General features: G+C 42.3%; 1 protein-coding gene across 4 annotated transcripts in view; it reads right to left on the reverse strand.

The window, feature by feature from the left end:
• nck1b (NCK adaptor protein 1b) overlaps positions 1–13,763 on the reverse strand; it is a 43,375-nt gene that overhangs the window by 14,675 nt on the left and 14,937 nt on the right. Inside the window, exons 2-3 of one of the 4 annotated variants that reach the window (XM_035414848.1) lie at positions 8,401–8,451; positions 4,711–4,954 (exon numbers count right to left, since the gene is read on the reverse strand). In XM_035414848.1, coding sequence (XP_035270739.1) covers positions 4,711–4,936 — 226 coding nt within the window. In that variant the 5' untranslated portion in view covers positions 4,937–4,954; positions 8,401–8,451. Of the gene's footprint in view, positions 1–1,213; positions 2,171–4,041; positions 4,652–4,710; positions 4,955–8,400; positions 8,452–13,763 lie in introns of those variants that run through there. The other 3 variants (XM_035414850.1, XM_035414852.1, XM_035414851.1) reach the window with 3 other exon arrangements.

Genomic DNA, 13,763 nt, shown 5'->3' on the forward strand with positions numbered 1-13,763 from the left:
CCCCTCCAGGGATCTGGCAGAAATCTGTCTCGAATTAGACAGCTTCCGCTCCCTGGGAAGGGAAGAGAAGGGCGGGAAAACAACGCAGAGAGGAAAAAGGCTAATGGCTCTGAAGTGTACACGCAGGGCAGCTTTTTGCCGTTCGGCGGCCAGAGGCTTAAGAGCACCTCGTCCATCCCACAGCGCTGCGCTTCCCTGGCCGCAAGTCAACACAACCCCACACCTCCACCCCCACCCCCAACATCAAACCTTTGCTCTCCACCTGGAGACAGGAGACAGTAGCGATTAGTCCGTACGGTTTGTGCGATTCCAAACATTGACCTATGAAACCTGTGTCAATCTGGCTGCGCAAAACCCCATGCCCCCGGAGATGCGCCGCTGTGACATTCCAATGATATCTGCTCGATGTTCAGATAAGCGCCTCCAATCAATCATCGGGGATGGGAGCAAACCCGCCCAATCAGTTCTGATTACCAATGGAAATGTGTCCAAAACTAAACTCAGGACTCTCCTAAACATCCGATTCTTATTAGGTTGAAATACATAGCAATCACCAAGAAAAGGTATTCTTGCAAACTGTAAAATATATACACAATATATGCGAAATGTATACATCATGAAAGTACATACAACTAGCAAATAGTATTTCCCATGGCGCAATTCAGTATAAAAATGCTACCCTTCTAAATGACTGTTTCAACAACGTCAACAACGTACTGAATTAAAATCACTCTGTACAGATGGTCGTTCTGGAATATAATCCTGTAGCAACCCACAGCATATGTCGGTTGGGGCGGGGGGTGAGGGACACATTTACAGCAGTATTGATTGCAGTGTACGTGGAATGTATGCACAATTACAGGCTTCAACAGCTGGCTCTCTAAGCCACATCCACCCAGTTCATACAGCCATCATCAGGGCTGTGAAAACACTCTTTTCTCACCCAGCCCAAGACTATTAACTGCATTATATTTTCAACAAAGAGCACTGACAAGATCTCCATCTCCTTCAGGCACAACCGCACACAAACACTTCTGAGCAAAAGAATAACTCTGACAGTTTTCACGCAAAGTTGTAAAAAGAAGCAAGAACTTGGAAGTGTTACATGTACAAAAAAAAGAAAGGGAGGGGAAAAAACTTTTCAACCCACGTTATTTGAGCTTTGAAACAAGAGAAAGAAAAGTTTGACGGGGTAGAGAAGAGCCCAACTCACGGAAGAAATGTTTGAAGAGGTTTGTCATATCCATTTTGGATTCTCCTGTCGGCTCCTCGCTTCCTACTGCCGCTGCAGAGCTAATCCATGTCAACTTCCAAGTCCACAGCTCATAGAAGAGAAGCTCCACACCCTGACCATGTGACTCCCACCAGCCAATGGGAAGCAGAGGGGCCTCCTCTGAAATTCCGTATCCTCTGGCCTGCCCCCACACTCTCTCGCTCCCTCTCGCTCCCTCTCTCTCCCTCTCCCTGTCCTTGAATCCGAGACGGAATGCATCTAACCAGGCTCCAGGAAGCCTTTGAAGAATTTTACTAATTCCACGACCTCTCGGTCTATCTGCCGACTGTCTATCCAACTATTTGGGTTTTCTACGTTCTAATCATTTAGAACAGTCGTTCTGATATTAGTCATCCGAAACGTGCACGCTCGCATGCAAGCACACACACACAAATGCACCCATACGCATACACAAACAAGCACACACTTGAAATTCCCATTCCGTTTGAAGTCTTCTTTGCACGTGCTTTACACAAACTACAGCAGTCCCCTACCAGTGTTGTAGGCTTTAAATGGTGCTACGTGCACTGTGTCACCATTCACGTTTAACCAGTCAGCTCTAACCAGAAAACAGCTGCTCCTTTCCAGGAATGCCCCGCTCTCCTTGGAGTCGATCTCTGAGTTCAATGTCCGGCAGTTCCCGGAGACGTTAAAGCAACCGGCTGTCAGTAATCTGGTCACGCAGTGATTATTCAGAAGAGTGGGAAAACAGAGCGGCTCTGGGGAAAGCCCTCTCTCCGCAGCCTACCCAATGACACGCCAGGATAAGCAGGGATTCAATGAGCGGGGATTCAAAACCAGATGATGTGCTGCTCGTTTGCAGAGAAGGAAATGGCCGCAGGTCACAGGAAGTGACCTCGTTTTCAAATGCGCTTCAGATTATTATTGCCATTAAATCTGGCAGATAACCGTAACCGGGGTGACTTACAGAACATCAGAAGAATGTAAAGTACATACAAACTCTTGTTATACATCTAAAATGTTAGTTCTTAAGTGTTGAGTATTCCTAAGAGGCCACTAAGTTGCATCTAAAAAGAGCATTTAAAAAAGAAAAAACATCACAAAAATGGTATTCTTATCACCTGTAGATAACAAGATAAGAACTCCACTCCTGTTTAATGGCAAATGGAAATTTGTATTTGTGCTCATAGCAACTTATCACTGTCTTTTTACTTATTTCAAATTACCTTTTCCATTTTATCTCAAAACACAGAGCATTCAGCAGTTTACATGTTTGCCTTGCTGTATGCTCCCATGGTTCACAGCAAAGTAATTGTCCGTTATGCGTAGACGAGGATGACTAAAACACTTGAGAATTGTATTGCAATGACAAATCGGAAGAGAGAATTTGCAGAGCATGACAGACATCCAATTTAACACTCATGAAATCCAATCAAGCCATATGTAGTTATGCCACAAAAAACACGTGGAACAACATATGCATTGAATTAAAAGGAGTACATTTTTACTGTTAAATTGGGTAATTTTTAAATTCACTTTAGGTTTCAGGTATTCTGACTAGAGAATTAGAGAAGTTATCCAGAAGATATTCCAGTAAATCAAATACTTCCACATATTATAATTGAAGGAGAAATCTTGTTTCTACATTATTTGTACAGGTGGATTACTTTAGGAATGTTTTGCAAAAAAAAAAGAAAAAAGATTCAGGACAGCTTGTATTGGAAGAGAAAGAAATGACAGTTTTTTTATCATTCAGAGAATAGAGAGAGTTACCATGAAAACTACCAGCGACAAATAGAAGCCTGTCCGATGGCAAGCTTAGCCATGTCCTGCATATTGCAGGAAATTGAACATAAACACTCTCATTCACACATCTGGCCAGAGGATCACATGCTAATGACCTTGGAAAGTGATGATTTGCCTTGTGCCCAGCTGCATTGTAAGGCGGCGCTAGTCTGGGTGCCCCAAAGCTAAAATCTCACTCTCCCCAATTTCCGGCAATGATATCAAGCTGATCATGTGAGACACGAACACACAAGAACACAGTTTCTGCAACCCCCCCAGACTGAATAAACACAATCGCTAAGCTTATCATCAAGCACGTCCAACTCAATACCCCACCATCTTGTGATGGCAATGATCAGAATAAGACGATACATAAGTGCCGCCATTTCAAGAGGCACACAAAGAAACTCACCCAGGTCTTGTCTTTGTAACATCAGACATACTTCATAGACAATTGGGAAACTGTAGGAACTTTGCCATTAGTTTTAATAATGCTAAGTAGGACATTTTAAGCATAAAATTAGCAGCAACTCAAATATTTAAAAACTGAGATAAGAGGTTAAGTGGGAGACACAGATAAATGGGTTTTAAAGGGAGCATTCATAATGAGAGAACATTAATGCACAGTTATTATTGCATGCACCATTTAAAAAAGAAAGGCTCAACATCTAAAAAAAAAAAAACAATCTGCTTAAATTTTTCAAGTTCAGGATTTTGACATTTTTGTTGACAGCAAGAATATACCCTAATTTACACCATTTCCAGGCCTGAGAGCTTATCTTCATAAATTTACCCTGAAGGACAAAAAAAGGGAAGCACCCTTTGCACCTATTCCTGAATTGTGAATGCACACTGATGCCTGAGAACAATTTAGTCTCACCATCACAAAGTACCAGACAGGAATGGCATCTGTGACAATGCCACACCTTGCATTCTGGGCTGAAAGAGAGTAGTGTACCTGTTCCAGTGATATTGCAATAAAGTACCCGAGAAGAGAAAAAGGAACAAAACCATGACCCTACCTGAGGAGTCGATGAAGAGGAGAGCAGAGCAGTTTTACACAGTAAGATTTGGACAAGCAGCTTCAGCCTCTGAGGTTTTACAGGAAGGGGTACTTGCAGGCTTAAGCGATGTTATTTATTTGAAATGCATCTGTGCTTACAGAGCTGGGGGTTGACTTCCTCTGCATCTACTCTGTGGTCAGATACCAAAATTCTGACCTAAATATCGCTCTGTAGTTCCTAGTGCTGCTAAATGAGTGCTGCTAAATGCAGTTCATTTGGTTTGAAACATGTCTCCCCAGACATGTTTCAAACCAAACCACACATTGTAATGATGCAAGATAACAGATAATAGACAATAGTGCTTCAGCTAACACACAAATTAGGAAATTTGGCATGTAGATTTTAAGTAGCGTGTGAAATATTTCTACTTGAACGGGACATCGCAAAGTCTACAGACCATATCATGAATCCAGTGAAAGCACTTTGTTTATAATTGATCTTTCCCCCCTGAGTAGGTTATCTGTTTGGAATGAACTTCATATGCCCAACCAAACATTTTCCGTAAGTCACCTTCGCAAAAGTCACAGTTTTAAAACTTAAATCGACTAAAAAACTCTAAGGTGACTCTACAACACTGATGGCATAAACATAGAGAAATACTTCTAAAACTGAAAAAAAATCCACTACCTAAAGTATCCTTCAGGTTTTGCACGATGGAGGCCTTCCTGGCGCTGTTTTTCCTTTCAACGTAGTTGGAAGGTACAAATCCTGTCTTGTTGGTGGCGTTACGAACCCGCCACCATGACTTGGAGTCGTCCAGGAGCCACAGTCTCTCATTCTTCTTGATGTCCAGCTCCTGGTCCTGCTGTGCCACGTAGTCAAACTTAGCGATGACTATCACTTCATCCGTCATCTTTGACTGGATTCAGCGCTGAGGAAGAAAGGGAGAGAGGGGGAGAGAGGGATTAGACAGACAGACCAAGCAACCAGAAACTACAGGCCTGAAATCACACCACAACACACACACTTTATTTTATATTACACAACTTCTCATACGACTCATACGGCAGCTTGACTATGCAAAACTTTATTTCCACAGTTATATCTACCCATCTCTGAACATATTTTACAATACATAGAGAATGCCTCAAGTATGTTAAAGAGTATGTGTCAAGCATAATGACGTGCCTCTCAGCCTACAGAATATGGCTTTTTCTTACCCCTATTTTATCTCATGAGATTGTTAGCCCTTTTACAAAGGCATCAATCTGAAAATGATGCCTCAGTAAAAGGCAGCCATTTTCAATGATTTCATTAACTATTAATTTGTCAATAACTATTTGTCATCTGTAGCTCTAGCTCAGGGGTGCACAACTCCGGTCCTGGAGGGCCGATCTGCGTGCTGGTTTTTGTTCCAACTGATTACCATTTCTTACAGCTCTATAAACTATGCTGCTTCACTCCTGTACTTGAGCACAGTGAAATCTCGGATAAACTGGCAGACTGTGAGTCTAGCTGGTGCTTATACGCATGTCAGATCAAGATATGATTGGGCCAATTCAATAAATGTTGGGAAATGTTGGCACAAAATCCTGAAATGGATTGGCCCTTGTTGTGCACCCCTGCTCCAGCTTCAGTTTTAGTCTTTACAGATAGGAAAGAAATATGTATATTAAAAAAGAAGGGAGTCTGAGGAACAGGCCCAACAGCATAGTCCATTTCCTGTGGAATGGCAGTTGACCTATGAGGAAAAATGACTGGCAGGACATCAATGGAGTGAAGCACTTACGGGGAGAGAAAACTGCGAGCGATTCCTCTTATACAGTGTGCTGTAGAGACTCTACTTTTCACAACACTCACAAATCACGTCACTTGAGGAAAGAGCTGCCACCTCGTAAACAGTACAAGCTAAACATCTGGAGCTGAATGGAGCCCAAAAATGTCAACCGCACGGCACAGCTGCAGACTTCATGGGAATACTACACTCTCAGAATCAGCACACAATAAGGCAATAAGCAAATAAGCAAACACAAACACTAACAATTTATTCATATTTTCCCTCAATGCATCATGGGAGGGTCAATGCAGAACACAATGCAGGCCCAATCATTGAGCCTTAACCCTAATCCTAGCAAGCAGCTCAAAAGAAATGTTTATTTTAACACAACCACTAGCAAATACAAGTAGAAAACAAAAGACTCCAGGATCGCACACAACAGGCATCTTTCCACTACGAGCAACAAGAAGATCTATTGCCCCGATTAAGTTAATTTATTACAGGTAATTTATTACATTTTAGCACACAAAGGTGCAATGCAAAACATCACCGTGCCTGCACATCACAATGTGTGTTACAGAATTTCCCACTTGCCATAGCTTTGTTATCGTGTTCACAGTCAGTCAGCTGTTAAATCTCAGCATGAGTTCATCATTCAGTCGTCAGTTCTCCCGTTAGGCACTCCCATGGGCTACATGTGAGTGCATTCCCATAATGCAATGCACTGTTATGCTGCTCTTAGGTCCATGTTCGGCACCATGCGAGTGCCTTGATTTAATATGATGCTGTTGTTAAGGCAAGTACGTTTCAGTGTAATACATGTATGCTGATGTCAAACTGGTGTGTATCTGCTGAAATCAATCATTTTGAGCATTTTGTCTAGAAACAACTGAAAATGTTAGGCTAAGTGTTAAAAGAAGGTGATCGTATTTGCAGTACTATTATTATTATTATTATGCAGAAGGTAGTAATATATTTTTACAAATGTTTCACTTATATTTTCCCATAAATATATGAAATATAAGATTGCTTCACCTCTCCTTTAATCTGTGGTCCCACACATTGCTTCAGTCCTCCACCATCTCAGACTGCCGCAGACCTATCAGTCTGGGAAGCAGATCCTACATCCATCAGCCGTTTTTATACGCAATGCACTTAGCATAGCAGGGTCTGACACAGCATGACAGTTGTGTCACTGTCAGACCTAACAGTTACCAGGTCAGAGGCTTCAAAGGCAGACGTCCACTTCTTCCACTCAGACATATGCTGCAGCAATATGCAGCCGACAAGAGCGGATACTATATTATGTACAATAACTACCATCTCATCTATGTACATATTGTATACTGAACCAAAAAAATAAGTACGGGGTTAACATTTGCTGCAGGATTGTAGCATGTATTTGGAAATCAGTTCCATCAAAGTTGTAGCCCAGCAGGGTTTTCATTGGAACCGTAGCATTCCTGACACAACAGTAGAGAGACAGACTCCCTAGTTTTGCGTTGCCTGTCAGATTATGAGGACATTTTTGGAGAGATGCCCCACAGTCATTTTCTGACTCAGAGCTACGGTTAGAAAGCATGCAAGGACAGCACAGAAAAATTCACTGTAACAATGCTGAGCTCTCACTTTAAAAAGAGAATTTTATCCACATTACATTTTTATATATTGTCCTTAGAGCTTATAGAGCACGAATGAAGCTGAAAATATTTTTTTGCAGAATTACTTAAGCCACAGATCTTTCCAGCAACTTCCAGTTCAGGTTACTGAAGTCGTAATTTAGCAATGTACACACAGTTTCTCTCTCATCTAGCTTATTTCAGACCAAAAAGATTAACAAGCTTGAAATAATATTTAGTCACATAATCACTCATGTTTAGAACTTCTCTCTCCACTCCATAAGATTGTTAAATATGTTTGGAAAATGACACCTAAAAAACACATGGAAATCTATGTAAGTAGTTGCAACAGTGTAGCTAATAGAGGAAGAGAAGTGACCAGCAGATGTGTGAGGGATAAAGACTCTCCCCCAGATCTCACATCCTGGCTGTGTGACTTCAGCAGGATTGCCTCAGAAACCAGGCACTCCGTCAGGAGGTCAGTAGGTTAAAAGCACACTGTACAATGTCCAACCCTTCCCAACTCTCCAGTACTGTCTGCTGCCCAAACCTGTCCCCTGCCTGACCCTGTCCCCTGTCCAACACTGTCCCCAGTGCAACACGGACCCCAGCCCAACAGTGCCTCCTGCCCAACAATGTCCCCAGCCCAATATTGTCCCGAGCCAAACATTTTCCCCTGCCCAACAGTGCCTCACATTGTACCCTTCTTAAAACTGCCCTCTATGACATAAAAAATGAAAAATATTTGAAGACATTTGACAAGTTTTTAATTTTTTGAGATCTTACCAAACAAGTATAAGAGACAATGAGAGCCATGAGATTACACGACCTCATGTACTCCATCATATTTCACTTCGAATTTCCAAAGTATAGCAAATGTTATATCTAGTCTATTAAACAGATCAAAAAATGTGTCATAAGAGAACAGCTGCATTTTGTAAACTGGTTAGAATGCCTTTTAAGGGAAAAAAAAACTATTACCTGTGCCACATCAAAGCTGACAACTTCAAAGCTGTAGTGTTGTGTTTTGATCTGTAAAAAGAAAATGTCATGAGCCAACATACTGCAAAATAAATTAATTGTACAGTCATCAAAAATCAGGACGTGAATGCCTGGAAAATAGACAAGTGAAAATACAGAAGAGCTAAACTGAGGATATAATGCATCAGATAACTACAGTCATATTTATTTCTCTGCAGGAAGAACATGAGTGAATGCAATGGTTTTACTGGGTTTTAACCTTTACCATCATTTATCACAGTCACTGGAAAAAAATCTTTAAAAACATAAATACTTTGTTAGAAAAAAACTCTGTGCCGCCTTTCAATCCATAAAACAAAAAACAATAGCTTACTCATTCTTAGACATTCTTATTGTGAGATCTATGGACTTTAAAGACCAGGGATATTATTGTATTGGTTAGGATAGATCCCTGGTCTTACAAGTCAACAGATCACTACTGAAGGAGAATTTAAATTCTACATCTTATAAACTCCTATTTTAGTGTTTCTCCAGAACTGTGCCAAGGGATTGTCCATTGTTACCTGAAAAATAGCTTAGGAAGTCAGAAAGACAACACAGGAACACATCAGCCAATACAGGCTGGATTTCTTCTCATGCAAAGGGAGGACACTTTGAACAATGTTAAAGGTATAGACATAGTTTCACTTTAAATTTAGTCATAAGAATGCAGTAAGCTTCCATTTCTGCATTATTCCCTTAAGGGGAGGCGTACGCCCTCTCCTATAAAGCACTGATGGAAACTGTGCAGAGTTCAGACCAGGAACAAGGAGCATTAACCTACAAATTACAGTTCCCAGTTCAACGTTCAAATAAATATGAGTAAATAACCTATGTATTATGTAATCAGTCATCAGTCTTTAGCCACAATGCTAGAGGCTGAACACAGCCCTTTAGTCTACCAACAATGTAGGCATTTAAACTCTGAAGAAAAATATTTCAGAAAGTTTGTTTAGAACTTCTCACAGCGTTTTTCCACTCCATAAGATTGTTAAATACGTTTGGAAAATGACACCTAAAAAACACATGCAATTCTATGTAAGCAGTTGCAACAGTGTAGCTAACAGAGGAAGAGAAGTGTGACCCAGCAAATGTGTGAGGGATAAAGACCCAGAACCCACATCCTGGCATGTGGGAAATTCTGTAACACTTTGTAATATTCAGCAGATACACACCAGTTTGACATCAGCATACATGTATTACACTGAAACGTACTTGCCTTAACAACAGCATCATATTAAATCAAGGCACTCGCATTGTGCTGAACATGGATCTAAGAGCAGCATAACAGTGCATTGCATTATGGGAATGCACTCACATGTAGCCCATGGGAGTGCCTAACGGGAGAACTGACGACTGAATGATGAACTCATGCTGAGATTTAACAGCTGACTGACTGTGAACACGATAACAAAGCTATGGCAAGTGGGAAATTCTGTAACACGCATTGTGATGTTCAGGCACAGTGATGCTTTGCATTGCACCTTTGTGTGCTAAAATGTAATAAATTACCTGTAATAAATTAACTTAATTGGGGCAATAGATGTGGGATGTGGGTTCTGGGGGAGAGTCTTTATCCCTCACACATTGCAAGATGACTTGTAAATGCTTTGTAAAAAGACACAAACACGACTGTGACATGGATCATTTGGTCATTGCAAAAAACTATCAAGGGGAGTTACAGAAAGTAGAGAATTATGGTAACACAACTATACTTATCCCAATCAGCAAAGGCATGCAGGAAAACCATTTACCCCCAGCTACTTCTGTATTACTTAGGATAATGAAAACACTTGATTTCTTCCACCAATCACAGAGTTGCACAGGAATGTTTTAACTGAAAGTATTCACTATTAGCATGAAGGATGAAAGCTCCATGGACTAATTACCCAACGTGTTAAAATGGAGCTCTTACAGTGCAGTTGACCAGTGCTCTTTGGTGGTTAAACGTAAACGTTTGAAGAGTTACAAGCCTATTAGAGTGGTAACTACTTCCTGTGAAAGCCCAGGAAGAGGGCTCGTAAAGTTTAAAAGCTTCAACTCCAACCTGAGGTCTTCACAGCAATTACTGCATTTGTCTGTGGGGAGAGGAGTTTTAATCCCCCCCCCTCCTACCCTCCAGAATACTTCTGTCACTCCAAGACCAGCTCCGAGTTTGAGCTCTGGGACAATTCTGATATAGGCTACTGTGTGAGGAGGATGTGATGTGATGAAGGCCAGGGTACACTGGCCCCAAAAAATAAAGCCCAGAATGACCTGCTGGATGTGCTTTTCTGCAAGAGCCGTCCCCCGCTCTAACCACCCGCACTTTTCCTGCCATTGGGCAATCACTCCAGAGTCAAAGCAACCCACGGCAATATGGGGGAACCATCAGCCTTATCATCTGTCACTGTTACTTCCCAAAAGCCAACTCGAGTTCCAATAACTGGGGACAGCAACAGACAGTAAGTCAACAAATGCCACAAACTAAGCAAGGAGTCAAAATCTACATACAATAACAAAAATGTAAGATTTATTACAGACAATAAGACAAAAAACAGAACACATTATCATGTGTAGGCTAACAGAATGGTTCAGGCTTAAAATAGACCACAGCTACGCTACTCTTCATCTAAAAGAAAGCTCTAAACCTCACTACCGGGGCAAGGAAACTGCCTGACCCCTTGCAACCTACAACAGAAAAGTACCAACAAAAAACATACAGAGAACAAAACGTGAATGCAGAAAATTGAAAAACACAAAAGTAAAGGGAGTCTTAAAAAGTCTGAGTCAAAAATGAATCTCTCTTCCCAAACGAATTTCTCAAAAGCACCCACAACTAAGGTGTCTTCAGGCTTTATTCAGTTGACTTTAGTGGACACAGGTGTGCATCATCAGGTAATCAAGCCTGAATCAGCTCCACCTACAGGGTTGAGACATGCACGCAGGCTCACAGAGCAAGGGAACCTAACAGTCACCTGTAAAGACTGTCCAGGAACAGAACAACTCTAGTTTGCCTGCCTATGAAAGTGCGAATGCGTCAGTCTACCAGATGAGACATGTCGCTGGCTATTTGACCATTTTTTGGAAAGTATGTTGCATCACAGGAACATAACTTTCTTTCGCTCTGCCTCTGTGACCCCCGTCAGCCATCCATAGATAAACTACCAGACAATAGGGGGCGGCAGACGCAATCCTGCACTGAAACAAAGAGGCAATTTACGCGAGACCCGGCCCACACTCTCCAAACAAAGAGACTGCACTGTGCTCCTCTACAGCCTGATAGCTAAAGCCAAGAAGACAGAGGTGACCTCAAGGGTTAGAACTTCCCACTCATGGCCCATGATGCATCGCTCCCAGCGCGTCCCGTTTCCCAGGAAAACTTCCCACAGCTTCTCGGTTCTCCTCATGGACAGTCTAGAGCAGTGGTTCTTAACCTTGTTGGAGGCACCGAACCCCACCAGTTTCATATGCTCATTCACCGAACCCTTCTTTAGTAAAAAATAGTGTGTGTGCCCACTAACTGCAGACTAGACTGAGGGGTGGACCTCTGCGGCGGAGGCTCCACCGAACCCCTGAGACCGACTCACCGAACCCCTAGGGTTCGACCGAACCCCTAGGGTTCGACCGAACCCAGGTTAAGAACCACTGGTCTAGAGTATGCGCAGCTACTGCAGTTATTTCAGAGGAGTCGTGCATGTGAACTGCATCCGAGCCAAGCGGCTGGTGCTTACAGCCGCGGTCTGAACTAATTCAGGGGTCAACCGCACTTGGCTAAACGGAAAGGGGAGAAAGAGGCAGGAAAACCCCCTGGTAGGGCATCTCATTAATCTCAACTCTTCCGGTGATGACCACCCGAATAAATGGGTCACAAAAACAGCAGCTTGTTTCTTTCCACATCACAACCTCAGCATCCCCACTGAGGGGGAAAAAACTGGAGCTGACTCAACTTTTCAGCAAAGCATGCCAGTCTGAGCTGGGCAGGATGTTCGCATATTTTTATCCCTTATCAAGCAGGAAGCCATTTTTTGGTCTCTTTCTCGAGAAGAGCACACATACTTTCAGTGGGTTTAAGCCACACTTGTGTGCTGATGATGCTGCAATCCAAAGCAGTGGTTCCACAGAGTTCTGGTTTCCAGGAGCCACTCAATTGACCTTGTCAAAATGTTAGTCAACTTATTTTCAACTCAAACCATAAGGCTGGGCCTATACCACCAATAAAATTCTGCAAATTATGGAGCTTTTCATGGTTAGCCAGTGATGCAGTGGCCTTTGTGGGTGGGGCACCTCAGTGTTGAAGGGGCACCGTCTCCATGGGATGGGGCAAAGTTCTTAATGCATACTATGCTTGAATCCACACAGCAAAATCGGAGATAAGCCACCATGCCATGTCACAGCTTTGGTAGGGCGCTAAGTTTGAGTGAGGCAAGCAATACAAACCTGCAGCCTGCACAAGAACACTCTCAAAACACATCAAACAGGAAAACAAGACCTAAAAACACCATAATGCAGATGTACGCCACTTCAGCACCTCCCTCCGGAAGTGTAGAGCCCTGTGTGATGTAGCTACACAAGCACCTCCAATTTCCTCACAGTTGGTTCTCAGGGTGTGCTTGTGACCACAACTTCATTGTGTCTGTGCACCTAAATGCTGGTGGGGCATCTGCTAAAATCAACCAAGTGCTTTGTACTGCAATGTTTATTTAGTATTTAATCTGTACAAATACAAATGATTAGCCACTCCCAAGCAGGCAACAGCCTATAGCTTGCAATGTCTCTATGTAGTACTAACCACCCAGTTGCAGAAAATCACAGATGCTACTGCCCCAGAAACATTTCAGTGTAGCGTTTCAACAATGAAGAAAACTCCACGGATCGACATTTTATACAGCACACATAGCCTGGACTTATCTCCTGTAAACACAGGGCATTAGAATGGCACTTCCGTGTTCTGATGCGCAGAATTTAGTTTCCGGTCTAATCGGGGGCTCCAATAATATCCCAAAAAGATATTTTCCACAGAATTTTCAGGAAATAGTGCTCCGGACGCATGATGTTTACAGGGACAGATATAGACATAGCACTCCCAATGCATAGCATTTTCAGCCATTCCAGACTACAATGTAACAGCTGGCCCAAGCAAATTATCAGAGAAGCAAGTATTGAGTGGCAGCTCCCACCAGGCATTGTATTCTCTGTCCACTAACCTGATTACAAAAAACTTTAATGGCTCAAACAGCAATACACTGAAATATCTATTACAGATTTTAGCTATGCATGAGTAGCTAGGAATGGTCATTCAATCTCAATAATCATTGAATTCTGGTATGATACAAAAATGATCT

This window comes from Anguilla anguilla, chromosome 4, assembly GCF_013347855.1.
Source record: "Anguilla anguilla isolate fAngAng1 chromosome 4, fAngAng1.pri, whole genome shotgun sequence".
Classification (NCBI taxonomy): domain Eukaryota; kingdom Metazoa; phylum Chordata; class Actinopteri; order Anguilliformes; family Anguillidae; genus Anguilla; species Anguilla anguilla.